The sequence below is a fragment of the Ptychodera flava genome, chromosome 1 (genome assembly GCF_041260155.1).
Source record: "Ptychodera flava strain L36383 chromosome 1, AS_Pfla_20210202, whole genome shotgun sequence".
NCBI classification, from domain to species: domain Eukaryota; kingdom Metazoa; phylum Hemichordata; class Enteropneusta; family Ptychoderidae; genus Ptychodera; species Ptychodera flava.
In genome coordinates, this window is record NC_091928.1 from 18,515,354 (window position 1) to 18,532,807 (window position 17,454).

Here is a 17,454-nt window from a genome sequence, read left to right on the forward strand (position 1 = left end):
TCTAAACTTTAACTAGAGCACATACCACTGCATCATTCTAAAGTTCCACCAGCTGTATCTTTTTACATATAACTTGCGCAAAATTTACCCTAATTCTATCAAGCCATATTGTCTTTGAGAAAGTCGCTTATTTCAATCTTTGCTAATAAATTTGGTTGATTAAATCTAGGCACACTCATTCATTTGCAGCCGCCATATTTGTCAAAATCTATGTTGTGCATTGGAAGTTAATGTTTGAAAAACATTCTGTGGCTACAACTTCTGTAGGTATTCTCACATACAGTTTGCAATTGGTTCCAAATTATGTTGTGAAAAAAAAAAATGCAAAAGATACAGCTAGTAGGGCTTTAATTGCCGTCGCGATAAGTTTACACACACCAAACTTCCGATGTATTTAGGTATACCGCTGGTGATGTTGTTGTATTCTTACATATCTGATATCACATTCCCCCGTGAAGCCGTCGTTTTATGGAGGAAGTGAACGTCGTCATGGGGAGTCTACCAGATAAGCTCAAAGGGTCATTCATTTTGGCCCAAGGGGTTGGTAACGGTCTGTGGGTTGTGAAATAAAATGTGAATGGTACAACTACACTCTCATTTGTCTCACGTGTCATTTATTTAGAATAATATATATTTTCACTGATTTCATTTTCACATGCGGATTTTTCATCGGTGCTAGCCTTCCTCAAAATGTCCACATAGAATGAGTCCCTTTATACAAATGGTATCAACTGCAATCACTCCAAGCGCGCGAATATTGACCTGTAATGTTTCACAAAGTACACGCGCGCACTCTGTGCACTGACCAAGCGACATGTACCAATTTCAAGTGAAGTACTGCGGGACGAAAATACGTAAAACGTATTTCTAACTGGTGTGCCTGCTTAAGGAAAATATCTCAAGTTTGAAAACGGCTGAATTTCAAATTCAGTATCGGAATGACGAAGGAGACACAATAAAGTTATCCAACAGTGAACTCGATGTCAATGATTTGTATCGTTGCTCAGAAACTCTTCCGAACGCGGAATACAAGCAGGTAAAATTAGAGGTCATGGAAGATTTCTCTCATCGAGTACGCGGCAAGCGACTCTCTTCAAAATGACGTGAGTTGGAAGAATATTCGTTCGCTTTATCCCGGCTTCGTCGAAAAGTGTACTTGCAGTGGATCAAGGCTTGTAACCATGTCGATGTATCGAACGACACGTTCTATGTTTGCTCTGTAACTTGTTCTGCAGGTACCTGCGATATCCTCTTGTAACTATTATAGTTCAAATCTCGTTTAAAGATGTCGTATATAGTTCTGTGGGCAGGGCAAGGAATCAATGTCACAGAGTTCACTATTTAAAAGCTCCGCACGAACTTCGCTGGCTGTCATCGATTGCTTCCTTGTTTTCAGATACTCGACATACTCGACAACATCTGCGGAGCTTTACACTCAGTGTCAGTTTTCGGACAGGGTAGTGAATTTCGCCCAAAGCCGTTTCATAAATGACGAGCACTACGAAATCTTATTATCATACCTTTCGAAACTTTGTGTTTTATCCTCAAACTGCTAACAACCGACAGAGGTGTCATAAATTAGGGGGTCAAAGTTGCCAAATTTTTGACCCATGTTGAGTGCGTAGTAATCGGACTGCTATCGAGATAATCGGATGTCGTATTTGGAATATGATTATAGGGGCTAAATACTGATATTTTGAAACTTCGAACCCCGATTTTCAATTTCGTTGTGTTTAGAAAACTACGTGGAAACATTTCGTGATAATTAGTTACGTTTAATCCATGGACGACGCAACTGTATTTCAACGTGTATAGCGCTTAGATATCGGACACGGGCTGTTTCTGTGTGTTGCGTTCGACATCTTGTATCGTACGGTGTGGCTAACTTCGCCAAGTTTGTAGCGCCCGAAATAGCTTCTACCTAAAAAAAGACTATCCAAACGGGACAGTAGCGTCACCTGACTTAATAGGCGGTAGCATGCCTTGTAAAAAGCTATCAATACGGAGCGAAGTGAGTACAACGAACAGCATGTCCGAAAACTGAGGTCGTCCGAAAATCACACTGAGTGTACTGTGTGGGCGTCCACTTGCTCTAGCCGTTACAGTAAGACCGGTTTTCTTGAATCGCCTCAAAATAGTTGCCACCACTGTTGATGCCGATATATTTTTGTCCTGAGCAACAGATCTTATAGAGTGTCCATTCAGCCAAAGCTGAATTATTTCAGACCGCACTGTCGGGCGAACCCTTCGCTTCGACATGTTCGGTGGAGATAGTTGTGCGCGGGACAGACAACGTAGTGGTTGATACCATTTTATTAGGGTAGGGAGGAATGATCGGTAGTAAGTTCACATGTATATTTTTTAAGGTTATAGGCCTACTGGTGATGAAAGACGAAAAGCGAGAGAAACAAAAAATAAAGCAGTGACACTTGGTAAATGATACAAACAGTAAGAAAATGAACAAGAGTCATTGATTTAATAAAATTTTATTTTTGTGTCCTCATTCAATAAAGTGGAATATTCCGTCCCATCTGTACAGCCGCCACTTTTATGGCCAGGCTCAGCTCCCGGTGGAATTCCAGAAGCGTAAACAGATGTGTAATTCTACCTGATTACTTGGGTGATTACATGGAATGTAACAACATCACCAGCGGTATACCTAAATACATTGGAAGTTTGGTGTGTGTAAACTTATCGCGACGGCTTTAATAGACAGCACGCCAGTATATTCTTAGGCACATATTATGAAAGGGTGGATACTGTATCATTCAGACCAACTATAATCTTGCACAATCACCAGCTTGTGTGCAAATCAGGTTCAATCTTGGAATATACAAGGTTTACTTACCATCTGGTTCATTGTTGAGTAGTCTGTAGATCAGATTAAGAAACCATGGATTGTGATTGTAACTGCCAAGTGCTGCAAACCACATCTGCCAATCTAACCTGGGTTGGTGTGGAGCTGAATAAGAAGAAAAAAACGGGCCATATCAGGACTGAAGAGACGTTACTCAACAAATGATGGCACATACATGTATATGATGCCAACATATGACCTGTAATGCTAATTTAGTTCTACATAGGTACAAGAGACCTATTGAAGTTTTTGAATGGACAACATAGAGCTGCAGTATGATATATATGTATACATATACAAACATAACCTTACCACTCTAAGTCAACTAGAAAAGGTATCACTCCCTAAAACTAATCAACTACACGCATTACCTGCACAATGTGTAAAACACTTTGCTCACATTTGGTTCAATGTGGCAGGCCTGAGTGTACATACATATTTAATAGCTTCTATTGGCCTTAGCTTGTCATATTCATAGTTTCAAATGCATTTGAACACATATTGATACACTGTCCATCCAATACCAAAGGGAAGTATGTAATGCTTGGCAACACACACACACACACACACACACATAATGCAACATCATGCTGCTTGGTACATCAAAATTAGTGATACAGTCTACTGTACCAGGTAAATATGTCATCTGGATTACATGGAATTTATGTAACCAATATTTAGCAATTCATCAAACAGTATATTTAAGAAAACAACTTATAATTGGCTTGGAGATCTTTGGTTATGTTTCTGTACAAATCATGCCAAACACGGATAATTCTGAATTTGACCAAGTTTACACTTTTGCTCATTAGCGTCATTTTGGTCAATGATAACTTCATTGGAACAAATTCCCATTTACAGTTGAGCAAACATCTACAAGTAAAATGTGCAGTGGTTCTCCAGTTTTTCCATTGGACTAGGGAATTCAATACAGAGATATTAGGCATCTTTTGGGACCAAAAATAGCTAAACTTGTCCCGAAAATACAAAATTGCAGGTTTTCACAATTGGAACAAAAACTGATAAATCAGTGTTCTCCATGAGGGGTTATTGATGGGCGGTGTGCCCGGCTTCTTTTTGTCGCCCGCCCACGTTTGTTTTCTGTCACCTAAACTGTTTTCACAGTCAGTTGTCTGAACAATATCTAAAAGTCTATTGAATAAAAATGACATAGCAACTGACGACGTCGTGTTAAAGAGGGGCCGTTCACACATCTGTCGGTTTGTTTTGCGACTGCATGCGATCGTCACGCATATCTGTATGATGTTCTGCCGCTCAGTGTACGTAGGTTACCGCTCCTCTCAGAGGAGGTGTCCGTTTAACACCTTCTCTGTAGAACTTTTTGGGAAAAAGAGTAAGTGTTACCGCCACTACTTTCAAAGCATTTTCCGCCGTACAAGATGTATTTAAACGGCAATAAGTCGCCAGTACCAGCAGTTCATCGCTTACCATCGAAGAAGTTACATCATGAACTCCATACTCCGATACACAACGAAGTCTCCAACCGCCACCCAGTCAAACCGCAAATGCAAGCAAGATGATGCCGACCGCGCATCCAATCCAAGAGGATTGCCAAGCACCGTTTTTCTGGCTGGTACCAACCTTGGCAGAAGAAATACTGTTGGCTTGAATACCATACTGATGAAGGTTAGTTCTGTTTAATATCGTAAGTTCCAAAACAAAATACGTTCAAACTTTTTGGCTTTCTGATATCAGTCACAGCAAGCAAATAGTCTAATTATGTTATTCGTGATCAGATCCAAGGTCAAAAGTACAGTGTAGATAGGTAAAATGTTACATTGGTTGTAATTGGTTTAATCATGTCACATGATGACTTTCAACGAATCGCGGTATCAGTTTTATGAACATGTAGTTCTACATCTGAATCTGAATCTGAAATAGTGTTTCAAAGTCAAATACTCAGTTCCCCCGTTTTATATTTACGTTTTTCCGGAACACATGTTCGTGTAAACCAGAAATGCTTTCTAAAATGTGCTCGATTAATCGTTTCCCACCTTTTTAGGCATGTATTGCCGAGTGTGCAAAACGTACAACGCTAGACAGAAGACTGGTAGTAGTATATGGATTTCGGTGCCGTGTACTGCCTACCGAGAAGACCGTATACGAAGCCATGCATATTCGATCAGCCACTGTGCCGCTACCCGAAAGGAAGCAGACGCAAGCGCATCGGCTAAAGATGGGGGTATCTGTGCAACTTTTGAGAGAGTCGTCACTGTGGAAACTCAGGCCTTCGATCGGTGCTCTACGTTGTATGTATTTTCTCATGCATCGTGAGCTACCGCATACGACGAATTTTGTACACACCCTTGAGCTGGCGAAGTCATTGGGCTGTTCGTATCTGAGTACCCTCAGCAGTGATAAGCAGAACTTCAACTACTCGTCGGAAAGGACCATGCAAGAAATGGTATACTGTATAGGTGAGTGACAATATGTGTATCGTATATTTTCTCAAGAAAGGTTATTTTGGCGATGAGAAAACTAACAAGGAAAGAATACCATGTTTGCACCCAACAGAAAGCCTGTGCTATATTTTTAATTATTATTTTTCTGCTGCTTAAGTTCATGGGTTTTGCTCTCTTTAACATTCATGCTTTTTTGGTTATTGTTTTTTCAGGACAGGTTATCCTTGAAGAAATTTTGGAGAAGGTTAAACAGAGCAACTTTGTGTCATTGCTTATAGACGAGACTACAGATGTATCCATCATGAAACAGCTGATCATCTACTCGAAGTATTTGCTGAAATCTGGAGAGTCCAAAGTTTCATTTCTTGGAATAGAGGAGGTAAGTACAAACTACAATGGCTTCAAATTGTGTTGGCTGTATCAGACATTTCTCGACTGAAAGAAAGACTAGCTAAGACCGAAGAAATTTCTTAAATGACAAGGAAATGAATTTATATGAAGACTTCATTCAAAGAAAAGGGTTTAGATGTTTGTCCTTAGGTAATTCCACTGATAATTATAACCCTGAATTATAATAGTATAATATATATTATATTTACATAAATAAATGTAACAAACCAGAACCAATTCTTGCTATTTTAGGTTTGTGATGGAAGAGCAGAGACACTGACTGAGTGAGAGACATGATATTGTTCTGAATGGCAGGCTGTGTGGTCTTGGAAGTGATGGAGCTGCTGTGCTGATTGGTAAGAAGTCTGGGGTAGCTACAAGATTGAAGCATGAAGTAAGTATATGCAATGTATTGACCTACTCACTTTTCCAGTTTGAAGAGAGCGGTGATTGCACCACAGAATATTTTAAAACATGTTATGAATAAAAAATGTCCAGAAAATAAAAAGAGAAAGCTTATTTGTATGGGAGTGAATCCAGATGATAATATTTTGTAGCTGTTATTTGTTACTTGTTAGTGACCACACCAAACAAAGAAAATTATTTTGGGCTTTACTTTTAGCAGCTTTAAGGTGAGACACAAATTAAGAAAGCATTTTTTTTTTATTTGTTGCAGGTATCTGAGATTATGGTCTCCCACCACTGTATTGCTCATCGACTTGTGCTTGCTGTGGGACATAAAGAAGATTTCTTAATGACACCTTAGACAACCTGTCCAGGTTCTATGAATATTCACCAGTGAGATCAAGTGCTTTGAAGACAATCAAGGTAATTTGCTTTCTTATATCTAATCACTGTTAGCTATGTAAAATTTGTAATTCATCAATACATCAAATTTTGTTATGTATAGTTTGTAATTCAACACAATATCAATTTCTGTGCAGTAATAAATTTATTACAGTTATATATTGCTGCATCGTGTTGACCATTTTCCCCTCCTTTTTTGTCTCTCCAGGCAACCATGGAGAACCCAGCATTGAGACCAAAGCAGGCCAAGGCAGTGAGGTGGCTGTCACATGAGAATGCGTGTTCCACATTGCGGCAGATCCTTCCAAGCGTTATTGTCAGTCTGCATCATGAGGCATCAGAGAGGAATGATCCGAAGGCATGCGGTTTGTCCAAGTTTGTGAAGGATTGGAGATTTATTGCCACTTTGCTGATGATGTGTGATATTCTTCCACACCTTGCTGCTCTCTCCAGGTATTTCCAGGTAAGCAACTGTACTGTAATCATGATTTATCATTTAGTTTGCCTACAGTTTACCGAACCGGCAGGCAATGGAAGTACTTTGAAATTGAAAGCGTTACAAATACAATGTAGTTACAATACTCAGTGACCAATTTTGAGATTTTAATACGTGTTAATGTATGCATTTTTGTAATTATTATTTGTGTAACACAAAGTTAATCTTTTTTTTTTCAGAAATCCTCCCTTGACTTCCATGGTGTTGGTAACCAAATCCAGACAACTCTGGGCAGTGCTGGATGCCAGATTAATGATCCCTGGTGACCATTTCCAAGGAGCTGCAGAGTATATAGAGTCGCTGCGTAACAATGGTTTCAGCTTCCACTTCAGAGGTCAACAAGATCTTGATGAGTTCAAGCAAAAGGTAAGCAACTCTTAGCTGTTCTCTCTGATTGAGTAAAAACAGAATTTCTGTTTTTACTATTCTAGCATTTATAAGTGATGACTTGTGAACAAAGATCAAGTTTAAAATTCAGATTTTGAATTTTGTGTAATTTTTGTCTCATAAATAGTTAGAGCAGAAAAAAGGTTTACTGTCGTGTGTGTCATGGCTGACTTTATTGTTTTGCTCCTTTGCAGATCCATGACAAGTTTATTGTAGCTGTCAGCAACAACATCAAGGACCGTTTTCCAGACACAGCTGTGTTGGATAGTTTCTCTGTCTTCAGTCCACAGCTCATCCCTGACTTGCCTCTGTGTGACATCCTTGATACACACGGTGAGGAAGAAATCCAGGTTAGTTTTCACAATTGCATTCATAACATCATTTGAATCACAAGAACAGTAGTGACTGACGTCAAAATCATAGCCTAAGGTTCAACTGAAAATACTTTTGTCTAACCAAATTTTTTTTCTTTCAATTAGGTGCTTGTAGATCACTACAAAGGTGTTGTTGATGAAGAAGAGACTGCAAAGGAATGGAAGTGCTTCTTGCCAACACTTCACACCAGAAGGACCAGCCTTAAGATTGACGATGTATTGAAGATGCTGTGTAGTGATAATTCCCAAACTTTTCCAAATCTGGCAAAGTGGGCTGAAATATCACTGACTATACCAGTTTCAACTGCAGGTTAGCCTTTTAAAAACATTAGTAAGTTGTAGAAGTTAGGCTAAAATAAAACTGTATGTTGCATATTCTGGTCAGTTTTTTTTGTTACACTACGGTAGAGCTCTTCTGGTCATGTTTAATTTTGACATTTTACATAATTAAAGTCCGATCAGTCACATTTTGGGTTCCATGGACTTTTTTCATTTGTAACTTAACCAACATTAATTTTGTATTTTTTTATTTTCCAGACTGTGAGAGGGGTTTTAGTGCCCTTAGTAGGGTGCAGACGAAACTTCGCAACAGACTGTCAAAGAAAATCTTGAACGCGCTCCTTATGGTTTCCATCGAAGGGCCACAGCCAGAGAAGTTTGAATTCACTAAAGCAGCCAAGCTATGGTCCGGAATTCGCAACAGATGAATTGAGCTGGTCCTACCAGAGTGAACTGACAAATCGAGCTGATCCTTCCAGAGTACTAACTGACAAATTGAGCTGACCTTCCCAGAGTAAACTTAAAACTGGCATTTTCTCAGAATATTTACTATATTTACAGTGTATTTTTTGTATTAGTTCAATGTGTTTTTTTCACTTTTGATGTTTTATTATTTATTTAAAGTAAATAAACAAGATTTAAATATAAAAATAAATTGTGTAGCTAGCCATTAATCACTGCTGAATGGTAAAAAATATTGAGAATGTCAGAAGTATCTCATCACTGGAATGCCTTGTGAATAGCCCTGGTGATATGTAAATTATATGCAAATATTATGTAAATATTACGCGAATTATTATGCTAATTAGCCACCCGTGTTTAATTTTCATTTGTGGAGAACACTGATTACATCACTAGGAACTTTCATATCAAATTTTAATTTGACCAGAAATTTTAGAGAATATTTTTTGACCAAAAAATGGGGGAAATGATCCAAAAATACAAATATTCAAAGTTCCCCACAATTTGAATAAACTCAACTAAGTTTACTCCTAAGAACATGCATACCAAGTTTTACAGCAATTAGACAAGCGATTTCAGATGAGTATTGGTGTCATGAGCAAATCACTGTAATCTAGATGAATGTGTATTTCCATCTTTCCATCAGCTATAGCTATCACTATACAAATATAAAAACTTCACGACAAACACCTGACTGACGTCACACATAAAATCATGTCTACCAAGTCTCAAAGCAATCTGCCAAGCAGTTTCAGAGAAGGAAAATTGCCCTTAAAAAACAAAATTGAAATTTCACCACAATTTGAACAAACCTAACAGAGCTCAACCCTAGAACCACGCATACCAAGATTTCAAGGAATCTGACGCTAAATTACAGACAAGATGATTTTTTCACCAAAAATGCGAAAAATTGACCCAAAAATACAAAATGAAAATTTCACCACAATTTAATTAAACAAAACAGAGGTTAACCTGAGGATCATGCATAGCAAGTTTCACATCAATTTGACAAGTGATTCAGCGGAGCAATTTTTTTTGACCAAAAAAGGGAAATATTGCCCCAAACATACAAATATGAAAATTTTACAGAAATTTGAGCTCAATAGTTTCAGACCATCCTGTAGCTGTAATAATGTTCTCAAATTTTCTCCAGTCAACATATGTATGAACAATTTTAATGAACTGGTTTGTGACAATCACAATATTGAGATTTTCAGTGATTCCTTTATATCTGACATTAGACATGTTATATTTTCACCGCTGTTCTTGTTTTATTTTTATTTCATGTTGGTATTCTACACTCTATTTTAGTTTTGTACACATTTTTATTTTGTTGCTCTTTGTTCTACCTTTACACAGCATTTTCATTAAAGTTTTTTAAATTTTTTGTGAATGGGACTTGATCCCATAGGACTCCCGAATAAATACATATAAATAAATACATGTAAATGAATAAATAAATAAATTAATTAATTAAAATGTACAGACTATTTGAATTTAATTTTTCTGAGACTAAATGTGATAGGTTGTGGATTGTTATGATTATGCTAATTTACTCAAATTGCAAGATGATGACAGAGTGTCAGTAACATTATCTCTGATTTTTTGTGGTCTTGGAAAATAGAATCCACCAAAAATAACTAGGACAGCAATTCCTGGTTCACTCCACCATCTGCCAGTCTAAAAATATAGTAATAGCTTCCTTACAAGGTCTCTACTGGAGAAAATTAATACAATTTTTAAAAGGGGTATAAAAATGGTGACAAATTACATCACAATTTTTAACTTTGTTCAAAACCATTGCTGTTGATTTATTTTCAACTATAGTTGTAATCAGCACAAACACTATCATCTGCATACTAGGAACTGAAAGTTGTTTATCTCACAACTTTCACAAGGCATTAGTTTTTATCACACTATTGTGAAAATGACCTCAACATTTATGTCTCAGGAAGTTAATTACAGATGTAGGACATGCAGAAACGGTCTATGTTACGAAATATTATCTTCATGTTTACAGTATACATGTATGACATGTGACTACATTCAACCAACTGGCTCGTGACATCTCAATGTATCCGTTTGTAAAATATCTACTTAGGCAGCTTTATCTGGATTTGGCAGTTTACTTGATGGTGACACAACGATACAGAATGGCTGCTGCTTCTGAACGCAAAGTTTTGGAAGAAATTGGTGATGATTTCCTGTGTTGTACCATCTGTCTGGAGCAGTTCAAGTCTCCAAAAAGTCTACCATGCCTTCATACATTCTGTGAGCACTGTTTAGTCACACTGGTTGAGAAGACTGGATCTCTAAACTGTCCAGAATGTCGACAACAATATCAGCTTCCTGTTGGAGGAGTGCCAGCGATAAAAAGCAACTTCTTCATGAGAAATCTGGTTGAGATATTCGAGCAACGACTAAAGTCAATGCAGAGAGCTGAAATCAAGTGTGATGGTTGCCAAGAGAATACAGCAAAACACAGGTGTATAGAGTGCAAACAATACTTCTGTGATACTTGTACAAAGGTACATAGAAACATATTACTCACTCGTTCACATAAGCTTATGACCATTGAAGAATATGAAACAACAAAGTCAACAAGTCTAGCCACACTACATACTGTGGAATACTGCAGTATCCACAACCAGACCGAACTCAAATTCTTCTGTGAAACCTGTCAGGTACCTGTCTGTACAGACTGCACTATAGTCAAACATCGCATACCAGAACATGTACACCTAGACTTGAACGACGCAGCGGATAAGCATCTCACAGAATTGAAAGCCTTAATTGATAAACTGAAAGTGAAAGAACAGGAAGCTGAAAAGAACAAAATCCTAGCTGAGCAAATATACAATGATATCACAGAGCAGTACAGCAGAGAAGACAGAAAGGTGAGAACAAAAGCAGAAGAAATCATAAAGAAAATAAAGAGAGAAGAGCAGAGACTGCTAGATAAACTGAAAATTAATTACAAAATGAAAACTAAAATTGCAGTGGCTGAACTGGATGAGATGCAATTAAAACATGGTAACATTAAGAGTGCATGCAGTTACATAGAAATGTTGATGCATCATGGGAATGCTGCTCAACTTCTCTCCACAAAGGGTGATGCTGGAAATCGTATCAAGCAATTAATAACCTCAGAATCAGAACCCAAAATGCAACATGATGAAGTTGCATTCACATCTAGTTGTGACTTCAATGAACATGGAATTCTAGGAATTCTTAGATCTGATGTTTGTACATCAAAGTGTACAGTTGACAACATTCCAAAACAACTTGTTAAAGGTGATTCTGCAGACCTACTGGTTACAACCAGAGATTCCATGGGAAATCAAGTCATCCCAATACAACCAGTGAAAGCTAAAGTTAGAAAACCTGATGCACCATGGGAAGACATCGATGTATCAGACAACAAAGATGGTACACACAAAGTTACAGTGTTTGGACAAGTGGATGGAAAATATAAAGTTACCATAACAGTAGGAGATCAAACAATGACAGGGTGTCCTGTCTTCATACCTATCATCAAAGGATTGGTGAGGACCATTGGCAGTCAAGGAATTGATGAGGGACATTACAATTATCCTTGTGGGGTGGCCATAAACAAAGACAGAGACATTGTCACTGCTGATACTAACAATAAGAGGTTACAAATAGCCACTAGAGATGGTACATTTCAGAATATTTTGAAATTTCCACAGTTTAAAATGTCTTTCACACCGTTTGACATAGCTGTGTGTAGTGACAATACATACTACTGTCTGGATAACAAAAACAAGCACGCAGTTGTTTGTGATGAGAATGGACACGTCATCAGAACGTTTGGACAAAAGTTGAAAGATCCACGGGGCATCGCTATCAGCCCCGTAGACGGCAACGTCTATGTGACAGACTACAGTGATGACTGTGTCAGGATTTACACAAAACATGGTAAATACCTTAGGTCTTTTGGGTCAGATAGTAAAGGTCAAGTGAAATTCAAGGGTCCCTGGGGTATAGCCATAGGAAGTACTGGAGTGGCCTTTGTAGTAGATCGCCGAAAGAAGTGTATCCAGGTATTGGATGCACATGACAAGTATTTGTATTCCTTTGATTATATGAGTAGAGCTAGTATGTTAGTATGGCCAAAGGGAATAACAATTGAAAATGATAGATACATCTATGTGACTGCTAGTACACAAGTCTTTTCAGCAGATGGTTTAATATTGAAGTTTGATAGTAGTGGTAAGTTTGTTTGTCGCATCGACAGTGACGGCGATAGGCTGAATCAGCCCACTGGCATTGCACTGACAGATGATGTACCTTGCAGGGTGGTTGTGGCTGATCAAAACAACCACTGCATCAAAGTGTTTGCACAATGATACAAAACATCAGATGCAGAAGACGTTGTGCAAGATATTAACTGCTGTTAAAACATCATTTTACAAGTTTCACAGCACAACAGTTAACAGATCTTAACTTGGACCAATAAAATCAATTCTGTGGAAACGTTCCTTGTGAATTTCAAAGATTAACTACTTTCAGACACAACCCTGCAACTTACAGAAGAGAATACAAGCCTACAGAATGTTTAGAATCACTGTAACTTTCAATAACTTTACAACTGATGTTTGTTCAGTTTTTTCCTTACTTTTATGTAACATTACCACATTGTATGGTGTCAATCGTGTAATTAATGAAATATATTCAGAAATAAGAACACAATGGCAGGAAGTGATATGTACATGCAAGATTTCAACTTTTTGTTCTCCTCTATGTGCATCAATATAATAACTGGAATTATTATACACCTACTGCCGTAACCTATGGGAGTTTGACCGTCCAATAACTTTCCGTATTTTGTATAGTACGCGGAGTCCCGAATACAGGAGACGCGCGACGCGCCTGTTTGACGTTTGACCTAGCGATTATCGGATGTAAACATTACGGTGAGTTATAGACATAATAACAACTTCCACCAAAATGTATTCGTAGTATAAGGTTTAAAACACGCTAAACACAAAATGAGTCTAAATGCAATAGATTTTCATTTTAAAAAACTAATTAAAGGGAAGTTCACCAAGGATGATTTTTACATATGTGGTAGCTCTGTGGTCATTTACCCCAGAAAAGCTATTTTCACCATATATAACTCGCCCGATTTTCTACGAAAATGATAAAAATAGTACAGGAAGTTGCCCATATAATTTGAATCATGGGAAAAAAGCCCAAGCTTGGAGCTTGCATCATGTGATATGGAAGGGACCATCTTCGGATGGGTATGGCCCCCACATTGTCCACTCACAGTAGTACAGTAGTAAACAGCAACACAAAATCTGACAGTGGACAGTTTATTATAAGTGATTCACCGTTTATGCAAGGATACTCAGTATAAACAAAAGTTATGTTAATACGCACAGCCTGGTTTGAGCCTGGGTGAGTGGACAATGCCATACCCATGGGAAAATGGTGCCTTCCATATCACATTATGCAAGCTCCAAGCTTGGCGCTTTTTCCCATGATTCAAATTACATGGGCAACTTCCTGTACTATTTCTATCGGTTTTTGTAAAAATCGTGCAAGTTATAAATAGCGAAAATAGCTTTTCCGGGGTAAGTGACCACAAAGCTAGCACATATGTAAAAATCATCCTTTGTAAACTTCCCCTTTAAATTGAAAACATTCAGCCAAGTTTGCTTGTACTGCACTGAAAATTAATTGGCTTCGTGCCAACGCAATGGACTTGTACTACAGAGCAGTAGATCGCGCGTGTTCCATTCATATCGCGCGTGCCGCATCCCTCAAAATTTACCATAGCATTAGTTTATACGGACGATTAATGGAGGGAGGTATATAATAATAGGGTTATACACAAAATACGGCCCTGTATGGACAAGGCTCAGTGAGTGACGTATTGGACGAGCCTTCGGCTCGTCCAATACGTCACTCACTGAGCCCTCTTCCATACAGGGCTGTATTTTGTGAATAACCCTATATTGCCAGATAAAATTTTACATTCCTGATTAATGTCAATATTCACATGTTCATATCATTATCCATGTGTATAGTTCAATTCATGACTTGCTTGATAAGCACAGATTACTCCAAGTACACAGATTACTCCAAGTACATGGTACTATAACATTTCTGGCAATACAAACTCTCTGTTGATCACAATGAACGTCATAAAATCAGATTTTTTTTATCAATGGCCTTTCGTTTCATCATTTGTAGCATGACAAAGGGTGATGAAGTTGAATGATCTCCTGTGAATCAAGTGTGATGCAGATACTGATATTGTGTAGCATAGAATAATGTAATGTAGTGAAGAGCGCAAGTCAAACAGGCATAGCAGTATCATAGACAAATGGGGAAACTTCCAAACACAAACCTATATATATATGAAGGAGCCTGTGTGTAATCAGATATGTACATCTGTTTTAAAGCCCTTCTAACTTAATTTAGGAACATGAAACCAGGGCTTTGTGTAGAAGCCACTATTTGACTTACACGGACAAACAATGGTATAATGTATTTGACCCACACAGGCAAACAAAAATATACAATATGACCATAGAAAGTAAATGATAAAATCCTACAAACCCAATTCCAAAGCAATTTCAGCATTTTTTTCAATACAAACTGACATAGTTTAATACATCCACACATGTATTATTTGGTGATTAATAGCCTGCCCCTGTTGGATTCAGCAGCAAAGTTTGCTATCTATACAGATTATATTTTTGTTGTTGTGCATACATTTATCATCCTGCATACTTGTAAATAAAAAAGCTGGTTGTTTACAAGATCTGTATGCTCAAACTTTTTGTAGACCCAGCATATGGCTACTCACCATATTTTACATGGTGAGTCAGCTGCTCTGGTTTCAATTACCGATGTGAGCTATGAAGTAACCATTATATACAGACACCAAATAAATGGACAAAATGTGCTGCAATTCCAAAATTTTTTGCAACGAGACGAGGAACTTTAAGAATATCATATATAGCAATATTTTACCCAAAAAAGGCACATACGGTATTGTTAAATATTAAGAAATTTATGTCTTCCAATTGGCTCATCCTCAAGTTACTTTCAAAATTTCATCATAATTTGGACATATAATAATCACATGATCCTTAAAAACTTAAAATCCAATTTTGTTAAATATCTGACGTGTGAAAACAAGACTTTTGACCAAAATTGGAAAAAAATCCAAAAATATGTATCAACCAAGTTTTTTACTATTTAACCAAAATATCCCATCGACAGACAAACTGACCGATGAACAGATCGACAGACAGACTGACACTCACAGACTGACAAAGTGATGACATTGTCCCCGTAGTATCCCTTTGCCCAATAAGAGTGACAAAGATTCATCTGGAATTAGTAATAACAAACAGCATGGTATGATCATAAAATAGTCAAGTACACAGGCACTCAGGATGCTTACATTACATCAATTTGATTTGTTTCTCGTCCTCTTTTTATTTATGTGACAATTTTTAAGAATGTCATCCAACAATAAATAAAGATTGTGTTGGCAATTATGTGATATTTGCCAGCAAAGAGTTCAACTCTTCTTGTAGATATCATTGACGGAAAAAAACAGAATCAATATTTACATTTTGCCCATATGGCACAAGCCCACTAATTCACTTCCGGGTTCGTTACGCACGAAGATAGTTCGGAAGAAAAATAGTGCAGACCTTGAAGTTTTGATATCTGCATGGATGCTTGTTTAGTTTGAACTTTAACGTCAAGAATTTTTGTACAGATATTTTTCTGCCTGAATCAAAATGCAGACTGTTGTGAATAATGGCTGAAGCATTTGGTGGTAATATGAGGAGTTCTAGGGCTAATAGAAATCATAACAATAAGCCTGAATTTTGTCAAAAACACCACTGAGGGCGCTATTTTCATCGCTATCTCAAAATTTCCGTGGACTTGCCCACACGAAAAATTAATCAGTAGTCAAGCTGACATTGACCTAACACCTGTTAAGAGGATTCGTGCCGCTAAATGTTTTAAAATAGGAAAATCGAGCTCAACGCTACTGTGGTGGCCTATGGGAAATTAATTAGTGGTCTTGTGCCTAATTGACGGCCCAAAGGAAGCCCTATAGGGGGACATATTTCAGTACATATGATGTCCTATGCTGAAAAATAACAACCTTTTGCACTTTCTATCACTCCGAACATTACTTGGAAATATAAAGGTATGTGGAAACCACCTCAGACACTAATTTTGATATACTTGGGGGCCCAAATCCCTGCTGGCGGCCATATTGGACTCAGTCACTGGAATAGGGTTATGGCATAGCTTTTTGTCAATTTCTCTCCTAATTCAACTTCATTTGTCAAACCAGTACTTTTATTGTTTAGACATACAATTTCTTGCTTTTATATCAAAAATTCGTGCAAATCCATCCATAGGGGTTTTCTACAGAGAAGTTTATTATTCGAAATTTCCGTAAAAACTTGATGAAAACAGGCCTGAAACCGGGGTTTAATTTTGGGGAGGGATTGCTATTTGTGAAATCATTATCTTTTATGGGAAGAACACAACTAAGCAATTGTAAAAGTATTCTGATATGAGTGTTTGGGACACAAAATTTGTTTGCCAGGAATGTGTTTTTATGTCATATGGTGTCATATGGCTTGGTACAGAGGTGATGCAAATTGCTGCCATAGGGCCGATGAATGTATGTCTTGAGGCAGGTGTAGCAATTGAAGTGTAAGGTTAAATTTTCTTTTATTTTAGTACATGTATTTGAGTCATATTCACCAGTACTTTGATTGGTGTTAAAATTGTGCACTTTTGTCAATTTAAGGTTCACTATATTGGCACAATGTCCACTAATTCACTTCCGGGTTCGCTACCCACGAAGATAGTTCGGAAGAAAAATAGTGCAGACCTTGAAGTTTTGATATCTGCATGGATGCTTGTTTAGTTTGAACTTTAACGTCAAGAATTTTTGTAAAGATA

The 17,454-nt window shown here is 37.6% G+C and overlaps 1 protein-coding gene across 1 annotated transcript in view; it reads right to left on the bottom strand.

The window, feature by feature from the left end:
- LOC139131972 (lipase maturation factor 2-like) overlaps nucleotides 1-17,454 on the bottom strand; it is a 49,772-nt gene that overhangs the window by 4,967 nt on the left and 27,351 nt on the right. Inside the window, exon 11 of the mRNA XM_070698315.1 lies at nucleotides 2,849-2,962. Within this exon, the coding sequence (XP_070554416.1) occupies nucleotides 2,849-2,962 (114 nt within the window). The remainder of the gene's footprint in view (nucleotides 1-2,848; nucleotides 2,963-17,454) is intronic.